Genomic DNA, 20,903 nt, shown 5'->3' with positions numbered 1-20,903 from the left:
ATGTCAAGGCCTATTTTCCCCAAACTCCACCAGTGTTCACATTTGGGCATATTGAGGATTCGTGCCATGTTTGGTCTGGATCCATCATTGTTTCAGTCCAGAGTGGCCTCTGGATGTAAGTGAACTACAACTCCCAAACTCAAGGTCAATTCCTACCAAACCCTTCCAGTATTTTCTGTTGGTCATGGGAGTTCTGTGTGCCAAGTTTGGTTCAATTCCATTGCTGGTGGAGGTCAGAATGCTCTTTGATTTTAGGTGAACTATAAATCCCAGCAAGTACAAGTCCCAAATGACAAAATCAACCCCCCCCCCCCCCCGCAAACCCACCAGTATTCAAATTTGGGTGTATCGGGTATTTGTGCCAAATTTGGTCCATTGAATGAAAATACATCCTGTATATCAGATATTTACATTACGATTCATAACAATTGCAAAATTACAGTTTGTTAATTTATCACCATATTTATATACCGCCTTTCTCAGTCCAGAGGCGACTCAGGGCAGTTTACAATTGGCAAAATACAATGCCCCCAACAACATAAAATATAATAAAAACATCAACGTGTAATGTAAACCATATAAAAACAATAAAGTTGTGAAGTAGCAACAAAAATAATTTTATGGTTGGGGGTCACCACAATATGTGGAACTGTATTAAGGTGTTGCGGCATTAGGAAAGTTGAGGAACAATGATATATAGCAACTAACACAACTATACCTATGACAGTCACCCTAATCTAACCTCCCCCCCCCCCACATAATACCAAACACATTCGTAACATAATATCAAAACATTCATAACATACAACTACTAGAACTAATCTACAATCCTCACACTCATGGCTTGTTGATTCTTACTTCTTATTGTCCGGTTCCTTTAAAGATCACTATATATCTATTTTAAGAACATTCGTCTAAATCAGAGCACCAATAGTTGAAGTTTGCCTCCATCTTTGCTGTAAAAAAGATTTTTAAAATCTCAGTGTCTCTTAAAGTTAGCCTGAGATTTCTCATTGATCAGCACCATCAATTTGGCCACCTTAGCTAATTCACAAATCTTCGTGAGTCATTCTTATTGAGTCAGGACAGATGTCAATTTCCAAGCATTAAATGACTTCTCCTGTATGTGGTCTTTGATGGGAATGCAGATGGTCACTCTGATTGAAGTCCTTTCCACAATCCACACATGTATATGGCTTATATCCTGTGTGAGTTCTTCAATAGCTAGTGTGTGTTCTACCATCACTTAAATCAGGAATGGGTAAACTTTGTAACGTGGGGGCCACATGCTAGCGCTCCCTGCTAGGAGGGCTGGCTGTCCAGTGATGGAAGGAAGGAAGGAAAGAGAAAGTGGAAGGAAAGAGAAAAGGAAGGAAGGACAAAAGGAAGGATGGAAGGAGAAAGAGGGAGAGAGGGAAGGAGGGAAGAAAGAGGGGAGGAAGGAATGACAAAAGGGAAGGAAGGAAGGATGAAAGGAAAGGGTGGATGGATGGAAGGGAGGGATAAAAGAGAGAGGGAAGGGAAGACAAAAAGGAAGGAAGCCAGGAAGGAAGGAAGGAGAAAGAGAGGGGGAAAGCGGGATGGAAATTTAAAAGGGTGGAAGAGAAGGAAGGAAGGGAAGAAAGGAGAAAAAGGGAGAGAGGGAAGGAGGGAAGACAGAGGGAAGGAAGGAAAGACGAAAGGGAAGGAAGGAATAATGAAAGGGTGAAAGGGAAGGATGGATGGATGGGTGGAAGGAAGGAAGGAAGGAAGGAAGGAAGGAAGGAAGGAAGGAAGGAAAAAGAGAGGGGAAAGAGGGATGGAAGATTGAAAGGGTGGAAAAGGGAGGGAGGGAGAGAAGGGGGAAGAGAAGGAGAGACTAAAGGGAAGGAAGGAAGGAGGAAAAGGGGAAAGAAGGAGGGATGACAGAGGGAAGGAAGGAAAGACAAAAGGCAAGGAAGGAAGGCTGAAAGGGAAAGATGGATAGAAGGAAGGGATAAAAGAAAGAGAAAGGGAATGAAAGGTGAAATGATAGGAAGGAAGGAATGAAGGAAGGAAAAACAGAGGGAGAAAAGAGGGATGGAAGGATGAAAGGGTGGAAGAGAAGGAAGGAAGGGAAGAGGGAAGAGAAGGATGAAAGGGAAGGAACGAAGGACAAAGAGGGAGAGAGTGAAAGAGGGAAGACAGGGAAGGAAGGAAAGACAAAAGGGAAAGGAAGGCTGGAAGGGAAGGAAGGATGGATGGATGGATGGGAGGGAGGGAGGGTGAGGGAGGGAAGGATAAAAGAAAGAGAGGGAAGGAAAGACAAAAAGGAAGGAAGGAAAAAGAGAGGGAGAAAAGAGAGACGGAAGGACAAATGGATGGAAGGGAAGGGAGGGAGGGTGGGAAGGGGGAAAGAAAGAGAAGGAAGGACGAAAAAGGAAGGAAGAAGAAAGAGGGAGAGAGGAAGGAAGAACAAAAGGTGGAAGGGAAGGAAGGAGGGAGAGACGGAAGAAAGAGAGAAGGAAGGAAGGATAGGACAGTGAGAGAGAGGAGGGCCTGAGAAAAGAGCCCAAGGGGCTACATTCGGCCTCCGGGCCTGTGTTTACCCATACTTGACTTAGACTCTTCCACATTCCATTCATTTATATGGCTTCTCCTCTGAAGGGAATACAACACTGCTCTCCAAATGCAACTGTCTCCACATTGCATTTATGGATTTCTGCTGTATGTATTCTTTGATGTCTAATGCATATTCCACCATTACTGATGTTCCTTCCACATTCTGTAAATTAATGTTTCTCCCCTGTATGGGTCCTTTGATGGGAATGCAGATAGTCACGCCGACTGAAGTTCTTTCCACATTCCATGCATTTATATGGCTTTTCCCCTGTATGGGTCCTTTGATGGGAAAGCAGATGGTCATTCCGACTGAAGTTTTTCCCACACTCCATGCATTTATATGGTTTCTCCCCAGTGTGAGTTCTTTGATGTCTAGTGTATGATCGACCATCATGGAAGCTCTTTCCACATTCTATGCATTTATATGGCTTTTCCCCTGTGTGTGATTTTTGATGCCTAGTGCATGACCAAGCATTAGGGAAGCTCTTTCCACATTCCATGCATATATATGGCTTCTCCCATGTATAAGACCTTTGATGGGAATGCAGAGATCCATTCTGGCTAAAGTTCTTTCCACATTCCATGCATTTATATGGCTTCTGCTCTGCATAGGTCATTTGACAGCAAGAATGCTCTCCATTCTGGCTGCAGCACTTTCCACATTCCATGCATTTATACAGCTTATCCTCTGTGTGGATCCCTTCATGGGAACGCAGCTGGTAACTCTGGCTGAAGCTCTTTTCACATTTCATGCACTTATATGGTGTCTCTCCTGTGTGAATCCTTTCATGGGAATGCAGCGTGTCACCCCGACTAAAGCTCTTTCCACATTCCAGGCATTTATATGGTTTCTCCCCTGTATGGGTCCTTCCATGGGAACGCAAGTGTCCACTCTCATTGAAGCTTTTCCCACATTCTAGGCATTTATATGGCTTCTCCCCTGAGTGGGTCCTTTGATGGGTATGCATATGTCTACTCGAACGAAAACTCTTTCCACATTCTAGGCATTTATATGGCATCTCCCCTGTGTGGATTCTTTGATGGGAATGCAGACTTTTACTCCAAGAGAATTTCTTTCCACAATCCATGCATTCATATGGCTTCTCCTCTGTGTGAGCCCTTTGATGAGAATGCAGATATCTACCCCGACTGAAGCTCAAGCCACATTCCATGCATTTAAATGGCTTCTCCCCTGTGTGGACCCTTTGATGGGAGTGCAGACTTCCACTGTCAGAGAAACTCTTTCCACATTCCACACACTTGTAAGGCTTCTCTCCTGTGTGGGACCTCAGATGTACATGTAACGTGTCACTACGAGAGAAGCACTTTTCACATTCTATGCATTTGTATGGCTTCTCTCCTGTATGAGTTCTTTGATGGGAACGCAGATGCCCATGCCCACTGAAGCTTTTCCCACATTCCATACATGTATATGGCTTCTCCCCTGTGTGGGTTCTTTGATGGTCACGCAGGTGCCCATTAGTATTAAAACTCTTTCCACATTCCTTGCATGTATATGGCTTCTCCCCTGTGTGGATTCTTTGATGGACACGCAGATGTCCTTTCTGATTGAAACTCTTTCCACATTCCTTGCATTTATACAGCATCTCCCTTGTGAGAGCTCTTTTCAATGGTTTGTCCTTTGTGTGGTTATTTTGATGGGAATGCACAATTCCAGTCTCAGAGAAGCACTTTCCAAATCTTATGCAGTTATGTAGTTCATCCTCTCTTTGTGTTCTTTGGGGATGTTTCAGATTGAAGCTCTCTGCACGTTCCAAACAGCAGAATATGATTGTATTGTATACTGCAATCTGGTTTTATGATTTGAAATATAAAGGCAGATTTTTCACTCTCCCTTTACAGTACAATCATGTTTCTCCACGTTCATTCCATAGGCATGTGGTTTAATTTCCCCCTTCTCCTATTATCTTGTTTTTGTCACTGCTGTGTCGTTTTGGAAAGGCTGTCAGAGGGTTGTCTTCATAAGATTTGTTCAAAGGCTACCTGCTTGATAAAAAAAGGCAAATTCTAGATAGCTAAGCACAGAAAGATCTCAATTAGGCATCAAAATAAATGAATCAGAGCTGTGGCAAGGCCAGGAGAAGAGAGAAGGAAGACTAATTCAACTATATATATTTATTGTGTCAGGAGTGACTTAGGAAACTGCAAGTCACTTCTGGTGTGAGATAATTGGCCGTCTGCAAGGATGTTGCCCAGGGGGTACCAGGATGTTTTGATGTTTTAACATCCTTGTGGGAGGCTTCTCTCATGTTCCCGCATGGGGAGCTGGAGCTGACAGAGGGAGCTCAACCGTGCTCTTCTTGGATTCGAATCTCTGACCTGTCAGTCTTCAGTCCTGCTGACACAAGGGTTTAACCGGGGGCTCCACTAATTCAACTGAGAAGATCGCATTACATGGTAACAAATCTTTTACACCTATTCAAAAGAATCTCTAGTCCAGTGGTTCTCAACCTGGGGTCCCCAGATGTTTTTGGCCTTCAACTCCCAGAAATAATAACATCTGATTAACTGGCTGGGATTTCTGGGAGTTGTAGGCCAAAAACATCTGGGGACCCCAGGTTGAGAACCACTGCTCTAGTTAACTACAAATGGAACAATGGCCCAAGATTGTGCTTATAACATTTTGCACTCCATTTTGTATTAACAGTCTTATTCGCCTTTGTAAAGGAAGGCGGCTTGAAATACTGCTAACACAGAAAGGTTGCAAAAACATTTCTTTTCTATATTCCCTCCTTAGTAATATCGCATCCCTGATCATGAGTGGACACCACACTATGTGATCAACTTTGGAAGAAAAAGGATCAATTTACATGTGTGGATTTCTCATGAATCAGAAAATATGCCCTAAATCCTTTTCACTCCTGCAGTGTGATCCCGATCCCATGTTTCTAAAATAAGCCACACTGCAAATGATGGCATCATATAATCATAGAGTTGGAAAAGACCTCATGGGCCATACAGTCCAACCCTATTCTGCCAAGAAGCAGGAAAATTGCATTTAAAGCACCCCTGACAGATGGCCAACCAGCCTCTGTTTAAAACCTCCCAAAGAAGGAGCCTCCACCACACTCTGGGGCAGAGAGTTCCACTGCTGAACAGCTCTCACAGTTAGGAAGTTCTTCCTCATTTTCAGATGGAATCTCCTTTCTTGTAGTTTGAAGCCATTGTTCTGCGTCCTAGTCTCCAGGGCAGCAAAAAAACAAGCTTGCTCCCTCCTCCCTGACTTCCCCTCATATATTAATACATGGTCCTCATCTTGTCTCCTCTCAGCCTTCTCTTCTACAGGGTAAACATGCCCAGCTCTTTAAGCCACTCATCATAGGGCTTGCTCTCCAGACCCTTATCATTTGAGTCGCTCCCCTCCAGACACATTCCAGCTTGTTAACATCTCCTTTCAACTGTGGTATCCAGAGCTGGTAGCTCTCTTCCTCAAGAGCTCATATTGTTATCCATGCTGCCCAGTGTGTACTACAAGTTAAACATGAGCCAATAATATCATGTGGCAGCAAAAAAAAAGCCAATGGAATTTGGCCTGCATCAATAGAAGTATAGCGTCATGCTTCCCCTGTATTCTGCCTCGGTCAGAACACACCTGGAATCACACTGTGTCCAATTCCGGGCACCACAATTGAAGGGAGATATTGACAAGCTGGAATGTGTCCAGAGGAGGGCAACTAAAATGATCAAGAGTCTCGAGAACAAGCCCTATGAGGAGTGGCTTAAAGAGCTGGGCATGTTTAGCCTGAAGAAGAAAAGGCCGAGCGGAGACATGATGAGGGCCATGTATAAATATGTGTGAGGAGGTCATAGGAAGGAGGGAGTAAGCTTGTTTTCTGCTGTCTTGGAGAATGGGATGTGGAACAATGGCCTCAAACTACAGGAAAGGAGATTCCACTTGAACACGAGGAAGAACTTCCTAACTGTAAGAGCTGTTCAGCAGAGGAACTCTCTGCCCTGGAGTGTGGTTGAGGCTCCTTAGAATCATAGAGTTGGAAGAGACCTGGTGGGCCATCCCGTCCAACCCCCTGCAAAGAAGCAGGAAAATCGCATCCAGCGATAGTCATCCAGCCTGTTTAGAAGCCTCCAAAGAAGGAGCCTCTACCACACTCAAGGGCAGAGAGTTCCACTGCTGAACAGCTCTCACAGTCAGGAAGTTCTTCTTCTTCATGTTCAGGTGGAATCTCCTTTCCTGTAGTTTGAAGCCATTGTTCTGTGTCCTAGTCTCTAGTATAAAGCCCCTTCTTTGGAGGCTTTGAAACAGAGGCTGGATGGCCATCTGTTGAATGCGATTTTCCTGCTTCTTGGCAGAATGGGGTTGAAGCCATTGTTCCGCCTTCTATTCTCTAGATCAGTGTTTCTTAACCTTCCTAATGCCGCGACCCCTTAATACAGTTCCTCATATTGTGGTGACCTCCAACCATCACATTATTTTTGTTGCCACTTCATAACTGTAATTTTGCTACTGTTCTGAATCATAATGTAAATATCTGATAGGCAGGATGGATGTATTTCCATTCACTGGACCAAATTTAGCACAAATACCGATACACCCAAATTTTAGTACTGGGGGTGGGTTTGATTTTGTCATTTAGGAGTTGTAGTTGCTGGGATTTATAGTTCACTTACAATCAAAGAGCATTCTGAACTCCACCAATGATGGAAATGAACCAAATTTGGCATACAAAACCAACAGGAAATACTGGAAGGGTTTGGTGGGCATTGAGCTTGAGTTTGGGAATTGTAGTTCACATACATCCAGAGAGCACTGTGGACTCAAACTATGATGGATCTGGACCAAACTTGGCATGAAAACTCAATATGCCCAAATGTGAATTATGGTGGAGTTTGGGGAAAATAGACCTTGACATTTGGGCGTTGTAGTTGCTGGGATTTATAGTTGCTACTTCCTGACTGTAATTTTGGCACTGTGGACTCAAACTATGATGGATCTGGACCAAACTTGGCATGAATACTCAATATGCCCAAATGTGAATTCTGGTGGAGTTTGGGGGGAAATAGACCTTGACATTTGGGAGTTGTAGTTGCTGGGATTTATAGTTCACCTACAATCAAAGAGCATTCTGAATCCCATCAACGATAGAATTGGGCCAAAGTTTCCACAACAGAACCCCCAGGACCAATAGAAAATACTGTGTTTTCTGATGGTCATTGACGACCCCTCTGACACCCCCTCACGACCCTCACAGGGGTCCCGACCCACCGGTTGAGAAACACTGTTCTAGTGTAAAGACATGTAAGGTACTCCTTTGGAGGCTTTTAAAAAGAGTCTGGATGGCTATCTGTTGGGGGTGCTTTGAATGTGATTTTCCTGCTGCTTCTTGGCAGAATGGAGTTGGACTGGCTGGCTCATGAGGTCTCTTCCAACTCAATGATTCTATGATCTATGAAATAAATCCATAAAATCCCAAAGCTCTGTGTAAACTTGTGTCTTTGTCTTCCTGCAGACCCCTAACTCGCAAAGGTGGATTTGGCCGGGGTGGTCCATGCCTTGGTCACCTCTCGATTGGATTACTGTAATGCACTCTACGTGGGGCTGCCCTTGAAAACGGCTCGGAAATTCCAACTGGTTCAACAAGTGGCGGCCAGGATGTTAACTGGTGCTCCTTACAGAGAGAGATCAACCCTCCTGTTTAAGGAGCTCCATTGGCTGCCATTTACCTACCAAGCCCAATTCAAGGTGCAGGTGCTTACCTACAAAGCCCTAAACGGTTTGGGACCTGCCTACCTGCGTGACCACATCTCCATCTACGAACCCACGCGCTCACTGCGTTCATCTGGAGAGGCCCTGCTTGCGATCCCACCTGCATCGCAGGCGCGTTTGGTGGGGACGAGGGACAGGGCCTTCTCTGTGGTTGCCCCCCGACTTTGGAACACCCTCCCCAAAGACATTAGACTAGCACCCACGTTGGCAGTCTTTAGGAAGAACTTGAAGACTTGGTTATTCCGATGTGCCTTCCCAGAATAGGATAACCTCCAGCACCCTGTCCCAGAAGCACTTTATTAGAGTTTAAGACTCTCTGCACATTGCACTTGCCCAGAACTCCAACATACCACCTCACACACCCAGCACTTTTAACCTGTACCCATCATTGGCCCGGCCCTGTTTTAATTGTGTAATAGTGTAATGTTTTGTTGTTTTATTGCTTATGTTTTTAATTTGCTTGCATTGTTATTGTTTGTTGTTGTTATGTTGAGGCCTTGGCCTTTGTAAGCCGCATTGAGTCCTTCGGGAGATGCTAGCGGGGTACAAATAAAGTTGGATGATGATAATAATAATAATAATAATAATAACTGACCCTTTGGAATCATAGAATCAAAGAGTTGGAAGAGACCTCATGGGCCATCCAGTCCAACCCCATTCTGCCAAGAAGCAGGAATATTGCATTCAAATCACCCCTGACAGATGGCCATCCGGCCTCTGTTTAAAAGCTTCTAAAGAAGGAGCCTCCACCACACTCCGGGGCAGAGAGTTCCACTGCTGAACGGCTCTCACAGTCAGGAAGTTCTTCCTAATGTTCAGATGGAATCTCCTCTCTTGTAGTTTGAAGCCATTGTTCCGCGTCCTAGTCTCCAAGGAAGCAGAAAACAAGCTTGCTCCCTCCTCCCTGTGGCTTCCTCTCACATATTTATACATGGCTATCATATCTCCTCTCAGCCTTCTCTTCTTCAGGCTAAACATGCCCAGCTCCTTAAGCCGCTCCTCATAGGGCTTGTTCTCCAGACCCTTGATCATTTTAGTCACCCTCCTCTGGACACATTCCAGCTTGTCAATATCTCTCTTGAATTGTGGTGCCCAGAATTGGACACAATATTCCAGATGTGGTCTAACCAAAGCAGAATAGAGGGGTAGCATGACTTCCCTAGATCTAGACACTAGGCTCCTATTGATGCAGGCCAAAATCCCATTGGCTTTTTTTGCAGCCACATCACATTGTTGGCTCATGTTTAACTTGTTGTCCACGAGGACTCCAAGATCTTTTTCACACGGGGCAGATCTTCTCCACTTCCTTTCCCCAAAAGCTTGGGGAGGAAATCATGGGAGGAAGAGGATTTGCCTACAGAAGATGGGTCAGGATGCCTGGAAAGGAAGGCTCTCCAAAGAGGGGAAGGCAAAAGGACAAAAGAGGGGGATCCTCCTCCTATTCCTTTTCTTCCACTCCCCAAAAAGCACAAGGAAGGGCCCCTAACCCTTTCCCTCCATTCCTTCCCCATTGCCTCCTCCCCTCCCTGTTCCAGCTATGGGGCATCTCTCTGCTTCCCACCAAGGCTCCCTCCTTCCATAGAATCATAGAAAACAGAATTGGAAGAGACCCCAAAAAGTCCCCCAAAAGAGGGGACTCTTCTCTTCCCTTTCCTTCCCCAAAGAGAAGCCTCCTTGGGGCCCAAACTCTGCTCCAGACTTACCTTGCTCCTCACCTTTTTCCTCCTCCACCTCCTGCTCCTCTCTCCTTTTTCCCCGCCAAGAGAGATCCTGGACCCTCCTCCGGAAATGAGGTCAAAGGTAAAAGCCCCCTCCCCACACACACACCCCATTAACAGCTTTGCAAAGGGAAGAGGGGCCACAGAAAGAAAGAAAGAAATCTCTCCCCATTTCAGCTGGTGATTCTTTATTTTTTTCTCCATTTCTTTTTGGTTTCTTCATTTTGCATAATAAAGCATATTATAAGTCTGAAATAGTTTGCTGAAACAAGATGACTATTTATTTTTTAGTTTGCAACACAGTTTCTAGCTCCAGCCTTCTCCTCCCTCCCTCCTTCCTTCTTCTTGCCTTTCTTTCCTCCAGTGTTTCTCAACCTGGGGGTTGGGACCCCTAGGAAGGGGTTATAAGGGGGGGTGTCTGAGGGGTCTCCAAAGACCATCAGAAAGCACAGTATTGTCTGCTGGTCATGGGGATTCTGTGTGGCTCAATTCTATCGTTGGTGAGGTTCAGTTTGCTCCTTGATTGCAGGTGAACTATAAATCCCGGCAACTACAACTCCCAAATGTCAAGGTCTATTTCCCCCAAACACCATCTGTGTTCATATTTGAGCATATTGAGTATTCATGTCAAGTTTGGTCTAGATCCATCATTGTTTGAGTCCACAGGGCTCTCTGGATGTGGGTGAACTACAACTCCCAAATTCAACGTCAATGCCCACTAAACCTTCCCAGTATTTTCTGTTAGTCATGGGAGTTCTGTGTGCCAAGTTTGGTTCAATTCCATTGACTGTGGGATTCGGAATGCTCTTTGATTGTAGGTGAACTATAAATCCCAGCAATTACAACTCCCAAATATCAAGGCCTATTTTTCCCAAACTCCACCAGGGTTCACGTTTAGGCATATTGAGTATTCATGCCAAGTTTGGTCCAGATCCATCATTGTTTGAGACCACAGTACCAAAATTACAGTCAGGAAGTAGCAACTATAAATCCCGGCAACTACAACTCCCAAATATCAAGGCCTATTTCCCCCAAACTCCACCAGGGTTCACTTTAGGCATATTGAGTATTTGTGCCAAGTTTGGTCTACAACTCCCAAACTCCACCAGGGGTCATGTTTAGGCATATAGAGTATTCGTGCCAAGTTTGGTCAAGATCCATTGTTGTCCGAGTCCACAATTCTCTCTAGATGTAGGTGAACTACAAGTCCCAAACTCAAGGTCAATGCCCACCAAACCCTTCCAGTATTTTCTGATTGTCATGGGAGTTGTGTGTGCAAAGTTTGGTTCAATTCCATTCTTGGTGGAGTTCAGAATGCTCTTTGATTGTAGGTGAACTACAACTCTCAAATGAAACCCCCTCCCCCTCAACCCCACCAGTATTCAAATTTGGGCATATAGGGTATTTGTGCCAAATTTGGTCCAGTGAATGAAAATACATCCTGTATGTACACGATGATTCATAACAGTAGCAAAACTACATCATGAAGTAGCAACAAAGTAGCAATTTTATGATTAGGGCTCACCACAACATGAGGAACTGTATTAAAGGGTTACAGCATTAGGAAGGTTGAGAAACACTGCTCTAATCCATTGGCACGCTTGTCCTTCATGTCAAGACCTGTCCCTGCCAAATTAGTGTGTGTGGGATTGTTGTTTTTGTGGTTGTTGGATGACAGCAGAAGTGAAACTGTGCCCATGTTTTTACATCGTACTTGCAGAATGCAAACAAGCCCAAATCTTCCCATGGGGTTCCAACAGAGCCAATCTGGCCTTGCCCTCTCCAGTTCCCGAAACCTCCTCCTCTGTCCAGCCAGGAACCTACCTGGACCTTCCGATGGGAAGCAAAGCTGGACTTCCAGGTAGGAGCACAACGGAAGGGGAGCCATGTGTTTCAGGCCCTGAGTTTGTGCCATGTTAGATCTACAGGCCTTGAACAACTGCAGTTTCTACAGCGCATGAACAGCATTCTTTAAAATATCAAATATGAATCTGTTGCTGCTAGATTTTATTTATTGCATCAGGGGTGAACCAAACAGTTGTATTGCATTTACTTAAAAAACACAAAGTTAAAAAAACTTGGTACTATACTAAATGTCCCTTGACCAGAAGCTGGCCACTTGGAGTGCCTCTGGTGTTGCCGCAAGGAGGTCCTCCATTGTGCATGTGGCAGAGTTAAGGTTGCATTGCAGCAGGTGATCAGTGGTTTGCTCCTCTCCGCACTCGCATGTTGAGGATTCCACTTTGTGGCCCCATTTCTTAAGGTTGGCTCTGCATCTCGTGGTGCCAGAGCACCGTCTGTTCAGCGCCTTCCAAGTCACCCGACCTTCTGTGTGGCCAGGAGGGAGTCTTTCACTTGGTATCAGCCATTGATTGAAGTTCTGGGTTTTAGCCTGCCACTTTTGGACTCTCGCTTGCTGAGGTGTTCCAGCGAGTGTCTCTGTAGATTTTAGAAAACTATTTCATGATGTAAGGCATTGGCGTGCTGGCTGATATCCGAACAGAGGATGGGCCGGAGATGTCAATGCCTTGGTCCTTTCATTGCTGGCCGCTACTTCCTGGTGGATGTCAGGTGGTGCAATACCAGCTAAACAGTGTACTTTCTCCAGTGGTGTAAGGCACAGACACCTCATGATAATCCGGCATGTTTCATTAAGAGTCACATCCACTGTTTTAGTGTGGTGAGATGGGTTCCACACTGGGCATGCGTACTCAGCAGCAGAGTAGCAAAACGCAAGGGCATGGTCTTCACTGTCTCTTGTTGTGATCCCTATGTTGTGCCAGTCAGCTTTCGCCTGATATTGTTTCTAGCACCCACTTTTTGCTTGATATTCTGGCAGTGCTTCTTGTAGGTCAGAGAACTTGCTAGAGTCCTTTCTGCTTGTATCCCATGTTTTCTGAGTGGACTAATTATTTTATGAGTTTTTTTTTATTTAAAAAAATAACACCTTTATTATACACATTTAAAGAAGAGTAGCAGCCTTTTATTAATTTCCTAAAAGAAGCTAAGAAAATCAAAACATTGAGGTTTTTTTACATGTCATTACTACAGAGATGCAGGAATAACAAGAAAAGAAATACAGGGGAGTTAGTGACAAAAATAAGAGACTCCCCAATGATATTTAAAGGATCCTGAAAAGCTTTGTTGTTCGTTCGTTCAGTCGTCTCCGACTCTTCGTGACCTCATGGACCAGCCCACGCCAGAGCTCCCTGTCGGCCGTCACCACCCCCAGCTCCTTCAAGGTCAGTCCAGTCACTTCAAGGATGCCATCCATCCATCTTGCCCTTGGTCGGCCCCTCTTCCTTTTGCCTTCCACTTTCCCCAGCATCATTGTCTTCTCTAGGTTTTGCTGTCTCCTCATGATGTGGCCAAAGTACTTCAGCTTTGTCTCTAGTATCCTTCCCTCCAATGAGCAGCCGGGCTTTATTTCCTGGAGGATGGACTGGTTGGATCTTCTCGCAGTCCAAGGCACTCTCAGAACTTTCCTCCAGCACCACAGCTCAAAAGCATCGATCTTCCTTCGCTCAGCCTTCCCTAAGGTCGAGCTCTCACATCCGTAGGTGACTACAGGGAATACCATGGCTTTGACTAGGCGGATCTTTGTTGCCAGTCTGATGTCTCTACTCTTTACTATTTTATTGAGACTGGACATTGCTCTCCTCCCAAGAAGTAACCCTGAAAAGCTAATCTACTAAAAAAAAGGAAAATATATGATACATTTCTATGGGTTCTGCACCACGTGAGTTCTGTTTTAAAAACAAATTATAATATAACTTTTTGAAAATTATGAACGCAAAAAAAAATCCACAAAACAAAGCTTTAGTCAAACCAACACTATATATTCCTTAATATATAGTGCAGACTGTTACGCAGTGCGTGTTTTAGCCAGACGTCCCAGCGCCCAAAGTCCAAACGCAAGACGCACAGACCAGTAGTAAAAGTAAACAGAAAAAAAGTTGCATACAAAATATCAGCAGTGCAACATATTTACACAGTCTTTGTAAGAAACATAAAATAAGGCATCTTACAGCAAATGAGAGTTCAAAATAAACCTGAAGTAAATGCTATTATACCAGTCTCCTCAGAGTAGGTTCTCCAAACTGCTCCCCAGAGCCAAGCCTTTGTCCATAAGTCTCATAGAATCAAAGAGTTGGAAGAGACCTCATGGGCCATCCAGTCCAACCCCCTGCCAAGAAGCAGGAATATTGCATTCAAATCACCCCTGACAGATAGCCATCCAGCCTCTGTTTAAAAGCTTCCAAAGAAGGAGCCCCCACCATACTCCGAGGCAGAGAGTTCCACTGCTGAACAGCTCTCACAGTCAGGAAGTTCTTTCTCATGTTCAGATGGAATTTCCTCTCTTGTAGTTTGAAGAACTACGTCTCCTCCGAGGAAAGGCTCTCCCTCAGTATCTCTCCTTCAGCATCTCCTGCTGGAACTCCATGCTGGTGAACCAGAACTCTAGAATGTATTCAAAGAAATTCAAACAGTTATAGCCCCTTGGGTGTGGTACAAGATTGTGGTTGACCTACTTAGCCAGCTGAACAAGATAATTACCACTCATAAAGTTTTTCTTCACACACATACTTAGTCCTGCAAGGACATATCGCAACAGACTCTGCTACTAGTGAAGTTCCTTCCAAACTCTGTGCATTTCTAAGGCTTCTCACCCATGTGAGCAATTTGATGTCTGGTGCGTGATATCCTAGTAGTGAAGCTCTTGCCACATTCTATACAAAAGTCAACAATGATACTGAAATTTAACACCGCCTGAGCTCTGTGAGTGCAGCATTTTTCCAAATGAAACAGAGAGTGTTTGAGGACCGGGACATCTGTAGGGATACCAAGGTGCTTGTTTATAAAGCTATGGTCCTCCCAATCCTGCTATACGCCTGCGAGACGTGGACAGTCTACAGATGTCACATGTAACACCTGGAACGATTTCATCAGTACTGCCTCCAGAAAATCCTGAAAATCTCTTGAGAAGACAAGCTGGAAGAAGCAAAGATCACCAGCATTGAAGCGATGGTCCTCCAACATCAACTCCGCTGAACTGGCCATGTGGTCCGGATGCCCGATCACCGTCTCCCAAAGCAGTTGCTCTATTCCGACTCAAGAATGGAAAACAGAATGTTGGAGGACAGGAAAAGAGATTTAAAGATGGGCTCAAAGCCAACCTTTAAAACTCTGGCATAGACACTGAGAACTGGGAAGCCCTTGCCCTTAAGCGCTCCAGCTTCGAGGTCAGCTGTGACCAGCAGTGCTCCAGAATTTGAAGAGGCACAAATGGAGGGCAAAAGAGAGAAATTTTCCAAGAGGAAGGCACGTCAAGCCAACCCTGACCGGGACCGCCTTCCACCTGGAAACTGATGCCCTCACTGTAGGAGAAGATGCGGATCAAGAATAGGGCTCCACAGTCATCTACGGACCCACCCCCAGGATACTACACTTGGAGGACCATCAATAGTGAAAGCAAAACAGGGTTTTGATGTGCTTTTCAATAGTGAAAGCAATCAAATTGTGTGCAAGAAGAATGGGGTTGCAACACAGTTGGTTGAAAAGAATGGTTTATTTTTTACTCATGGGGATTTTGACAATGTTCATGAGGACCATCATCCTCGGATTACAAGGGATCGCCTAAGTATTGTTGTTCTCCTTTGTGGAACAGAGAGTGCTATTGTCATGGAAGCTCTTCCCACATTCCATACATTTATGTGGCTTTTCTCCTGTGTGGGTCCTTTCATGGGAATGCAAGTGTACTTTCACACTGAAACTTTTTCCACGTTCTATGCATTTATATGGCATCTCTTTTGATGAGTATGCAGGTTGTCACTCCGAGAGAAGCTCTTCCCACATTCCTTACATGCATGTGGCTTCTCCCCTGTGTGGGTCTTTTGATGGTCATGCAGCTTGTCACTCCGAGTGAAGCTCTTACCACATTCCATGCATTTGTATGGCTTCTCCCCTGTGTGGGTCTTTTGATGGTCATGCAGCTTGTCACTCCGAGTGAAACTCTTTCCACATTCCATACATTTGTATGGCTTTTCTCCTGTGTGGGAATTTTGATGGGAACGCAAACTTCCACTGTGACCGAAGCTCTTTCCACATTCTATACATTTGAATGACTTTTCTCCTGTGTGGGTCCTTTGATGAATACGCAGGTGTCCTCTCTCACTGAAGCTCTTTCCACATTCTATGCATTTGTAGGGCTTCTCTCCTGTGTGGGTCCTTCCATGGGAATGCAAGTGTGCTCTGTCACTAAAGCTCTTCCCACATTCTATGCATTTGTATGGCTTCTCTCCTGTGTGGGTCCTTTGATGAGTACGCAGGTTGCCACTCTGAGAGAAGCTCTTCCCACATTCTATGCATTTGTATGGCTTCTCTCCTGTGTGGGTCCTTTGATGAGTACGCAGGTTGCCACTCTGAGAGAAGCTCTTCCCACATTCCTTACATGCATATGGCTTCTCCCCTGTGTGGGTCTTTTGATGGTCATGCAAATGGTCACTCCGAGTGAAGCTCTTCCCACATTCCATGCATTTATGTGGTTTCTCCTCTGTGTGGGTCCTTAGATGGGAACACAATCGTTCATTGACACAGAAGCTCTTTCCACATTCTATGCATTTGTATGACTTCACTCCTGTGTGCGTCCTTTGATGAGTACGCAGGTTGTTACTCCGAGAGAAGCTCTTCCCACATTCCTTACATGCATGTGGCTTCTCCCCTGTGTGGGTCTTTTGAAGGTCATGTAACATGTCACTCCGAGTGAAGCTCTTACCACATTCCATGCATTTGTATGGCTTCTCCCCTGTGTGGGTCTTTTGATGGTCATGGAGCTTGTCACACCGAGTGAAACTCTTTCCACATTCCATACATTTGTATGGCTTTTCTCCTGTGTGGGAATTTTGATGGGAACGCAAACTTCCACTGTGACCGAAGCTCTTTCCACATTCTATACATTTGAATGACTTTTCTCCTGTGTGGGTCCTTTGATGAATACGCAGGTGTCCTCTCTCACTGAAGCTCTTTCCACATTCTATGCATTTGTATGGCTTCTCTCCTGTGTGGGTCCTTCCATGGGAATGCAAGTGTGCTCTGCCACTAAAGCTCTTCCCACATTCTATGTATTTGTATGGCTTCTCTCCTGTGTGGATCCTTTGATGAGTACGCAGGTTGCCACTCTGAGAGAAGCTCTTCCCACATTCCTTACATGCATATGGCTTCTCCCCTGTGTGGGTCTTTCGATGGTCATGCAAATGGTCACTCCGAGTGAAGCTCTTCCCACATTCCATGCATTTATGTGGTTTCTCCCCTGTGTGGGTCCTTAGATGGGAACGCAATCGTTCATTGATACGGAAGCTCTTTCCACATTCTATGCATTTGTATGACTTCTCTCCTGTGTGCGTCCTTTGATGAGTACGCAGGTTGTTACTCTGAGAGAAGCTCTTCCCACATTCCTTACAAGTATGTGGCTTCTCCCCTGTGTGAGTCTTTTGGTGGTCACGGAGCTTGTCACTCCGAGTGTAGCTCTTCCCACATTCCATGCATTTATGTGGTTTCTCCCCTATGTGGGTCTTTAGATGGTAATTCAGCTTGCCAACATATTTAAAGCTCTTTCCACATTCTATGCATTTATGTGGTTTCTCTCCTGTGTGGGTTCTTTGATGGGAACGCAGACTTCTACTGGCAGAGAAGTTCATTCCACATTCCATGCATTCATATGGCTTCTCCTCTGTGTGACTTGATGTATAGGAAGAATAGTTTTCAGACGTAAGCTCTTTGCATGTTCCATACTACTGCAAAATGAATGGGATCTGGATATTAAGTCAGAATTTGGATATTAAGTGAGAATTTCACAAATATGAACAACTCAAAGAACACAACATTTCTGGTTCCCAGTCTTCTGTTGTCCTTTTTTCTAAACCGCTATCTTTACATCGCAAGATTGTTCTTCTCCTTTGATTCTACAGGATGATGGCTTGTGGTTTTTTTTGGCCTGTCTATTTCCTTGTTGCTTTTATAGCTGTGTGCCTTGAAGTCCTTTTGGAAATACTGCGAACTCTAGGAGAAGCGTCACAGAGTTTTCTTCAGAAGATTTATTCAGTGGGTATCTGTTGGACAAAAAAAAGGCAACATCTAAACAGTGGTTGAGCGCAGAAAGATTTCAGTTGGACTTCAATATTTATTTATTCATTTACTTTATTTATATAGCGCTTTTCTCAGCCCTCAGGCGACACAAAGCGGTGAACAACATCAATACAAAACATCACGAGACAAGTATAGGGCAATTAAAAACAATTGTAACATAAATAATTAAACATCCGTATAACAATCATTAGCGTCTCAACAGTAAAATCAGAATCCAGTCTCGTCATCCATTATTCCGTATTTCTACATTCAATTACACTGTTTAATCAAATGCTTGTTCGAACAGCCAGGTCTTCACTTTCCTCCGAAACGCCAGCAGGGAGGGGGCTGATCTGATATCTGCAGGCAGGGCGTTCCACAGCCGAGGGGCCACCACTGAGAAGGCCCTGTCTCTCGTCCCCGCCAAGCACACTTGTGATGCAGGCGGGATGGAGAGCAGGGCCTCCCCAGATGATCTTAGTGTCCTAACCGGTTCATAGGAGGAGATGCATTCGGAGAGGTAAGTAGGGCCAGAACCGTTTAGGGCAGGGGTCTTCAAACTTTTTAAACAGAGGGCCAGGTCACAGTCCCCCAAACTGTTGGAGGGCCGGATTATAATTTGGAAAAAAATGAATGAATTCTTATGCACACTGCACACATCTTATTTGTAGTCCAAAACCCACTTAAAAACAACACAATAATTAAAATGAAGAACAGTTTCAACAAATATAATTTTTTTAGTATTTCAATGGGAGGTGTGGGCCTGCTTTTGGCTGACGAGATAGGATTGTTGTTCTTGTTATGTACTTTTGAGTCATTACAGACTTAGGTTGACCCTGGGTGAGGGCCGGATAAATGACCTTGGAGGGCCGCATCCACCCCCCGGGCCTTAGTTTGAGGATCCCTGGTTTAGGGATTTATAGGCTAATGCCAGCACTTTGAATTGTGCCCGGTAGCAAACTGGCAGCCAGTGGAGCTGGCGCAACAGAGGAGTCGTATGCTCCCCAAGTGCTTCTCCTGTTAGCAACCTGGCTGCCGAACGCTGGACCATTTGAAGCTTCCGAGCAGTCTTCAAAGGCAACCCCACGTAGAGAGCGTTGCAGTAGTCTATACGGGATGTAACCAGAGCGTGGACTACCGTGGCCAAGTCAGACTTCCCAAGGTACGGGTGCAACTGGCGCACAAGTTTTAACTGTGCGAATGCTCCCCTGGTCACCACTGAAACCTGGGGTTCCAGGCTCAGTGACGAGTCCAAGATCACACCCAGACTGTGAACCTGCATCTTCAGGGGGAGTGTGACCCCGTCGAACACAGGCTGTAACCCTATGCCCTGTTCGGCCTTACGATCGTCCAGGAGTACCTCTGTCTTGTCTGGATTCAATTTCAATTTGTTCGCCCTCATCCAGACCAATTTGTTCACCCTCATCCAGCGGCCAAGCACCAGTTCAGGACCTGAACAGCCTCCTTAGTAGCAGGTGGAAAGGAGTGACAGAGTTGGACATCATCCGCGTACAGATGACACCGTACCCCGAAACTTCAGATGATCTTCCCCAGCGGCTTCATGTAGATGTTAAACAACATGGGAGACAATATTGATCCCTGTGGAACCCCACAAGTTGATCCCTCAAAATATAGCAAGAAATGGAGTTGAGAGGAGGAAAACTGATCCAACTGGGAAGCACTCGTTGTGTGATATGCCTATTGGTTTCTTATCAATAATGCTTTTTGGTTTGCTATCAATTAGACCCAACCGGTTTCTACAAAGTGCAAGATAACCTCAATTGTTTCTACAAAGTGCAAGATAACCTCAATAATAAACAAATATGCCACTTGAAAAAATAAGGGCGAGCTCACATTATGTGTTCACTAATTGATAAAATTGCCTATGGCTAGAACTGTTGGGGCACAGATAAACACAAAGTGTGTCAACTACAGATGGGAGGGAGTGAAAAATGATAAAAAAGCACATTTTCCTAGATCTCCATTCGAGTTGGATAAACAGAAAAACAGAAACAGAAAAACATGGCAAATGCAAAGTGATGTAAGCAGGGGCGGGACTTCGTTAGGTGCCTCAGATAGGTGAAAAGTTTGGATTATCTAACCATTAGAGAAACAAGGGAGAGATTAGGGTGACAGCCTGTACTTGACGGGGTTACACTCCCCCTGAAGACGCAGGTTCGCTGCTTGGGAGTGATCCTAGATACATCGCTGAGCCTGGAACCCAGGCCTTGGCGGTGGCCAGGAGACCTTTTGCACAATTAAAACTTGTGCGCCAGCTGCGCCCATACCTTGGGAAGTCTGACTGGGCCACGGTGGTCCACGCTCTGGTTACATCCCGAATAGACTACTGCAATGTGCTCTATGTGGGGCTGCCTTTGAAGACTGCCCGGAAGCTTTGATTAGTCCAACGGTCAGCAGCCAGGTTGCTCACCGGAGCAGCGTACAGGGAGCATACAACTCCTCTGTTACGCCAGCTCCACTGGTTACTGATCTGCTTCAGAGCACAATTCAAAGTGCTGGTTTTAACCTTTAAAGCTCTAAACCAGTGGTTCTCAATTTGGGGTCCCTAGATGTTTTTGGCCTACAACTCCCAGAAATCCCAGCCAGTTTACCAGCTGTTAGGATTTCTGGGAGTTGAAGACCAAAAACATCTGGGGACCCCAAGTTGAGAACCACTGCTCTAAACAGTTCTGGCCCAGACTACATGTCATAGAATCATAGAATCAAAGAGTTGGAAG

General features: G+C 45.1%; 1 protein-coding gene and 1 pseudogene across 1 annotated transcript; both read right to left on the bottom strand.

The window, feature by feature from the left end:
* Positions 1-2,375: 2,375 nt before the first annotated feature.
* LOC137096290 (zinc finger protein 420-like) lies at positions 2,376-4,187 on the bottom strand. The gene is made up of 2 exons (XM_067465373.1): positions 2,842-4,187; positions 2,376-2,759 (listed from the first exon to the last, which is right to left on the bottom strand). The coding sequence occupies exons 1-2, from the start codon at positions 4,185-4,187 to the stop codon at positions 2,600-2,602; spliced, it is 1,506 nt and encodes a 501-aa protein (XP_067321474.1). The 3' UTR covers positions 2,376-2,599.
* An 11,116-nt stretch (positions 4,188-15,303) lies between these two features.
* On the bottom strand, positions 15,304-18,145 carry LOC132765723 (zinc finger protein 850-like; annotated as a pseudogene).
* Positions 18,146-20,903: the final 2,758 nt, after the last annotated feature.

The sequence above is a fragment of the Anolis sagrei genome, chromosome 2 (genome assembly GCF_037176765.1).
Source record: "Anolis sagrei isolate rAnoSag1 chromosome 2, rAnoSag1.mat, whole genome shotgun sequence".
NCBI classification, from domain to species: domain Eukaryota; kingdom Metazoa; phylum Chordata; class Lepidosauria; order Squamata; family Dactyloidae; genus Anolis; species Anolis sagrei.
The sequence above is the reverse complement of the archived record's forward strand: the minus strand, read 5'-3'. Positions and strand labels throughout refer to the sequence as shown.

Bases quoted from the DNA above. Each gene is read 5' to 3' on its own strand.
- LOC137096290 (XM_067465373.1), bottom strand. From the start codon at position 4,187: ATGCTGTATAAATGCAAGGAATGTGGAAAGAGTTTCAATCAGAAAGGA. The intron at 2,760-2,841 runs GCCATATAAATG...CATACAGGGGAG, and splicing joins AGGACCCATACAGGGGAAAA to AAACATTAATTTACAGAATG.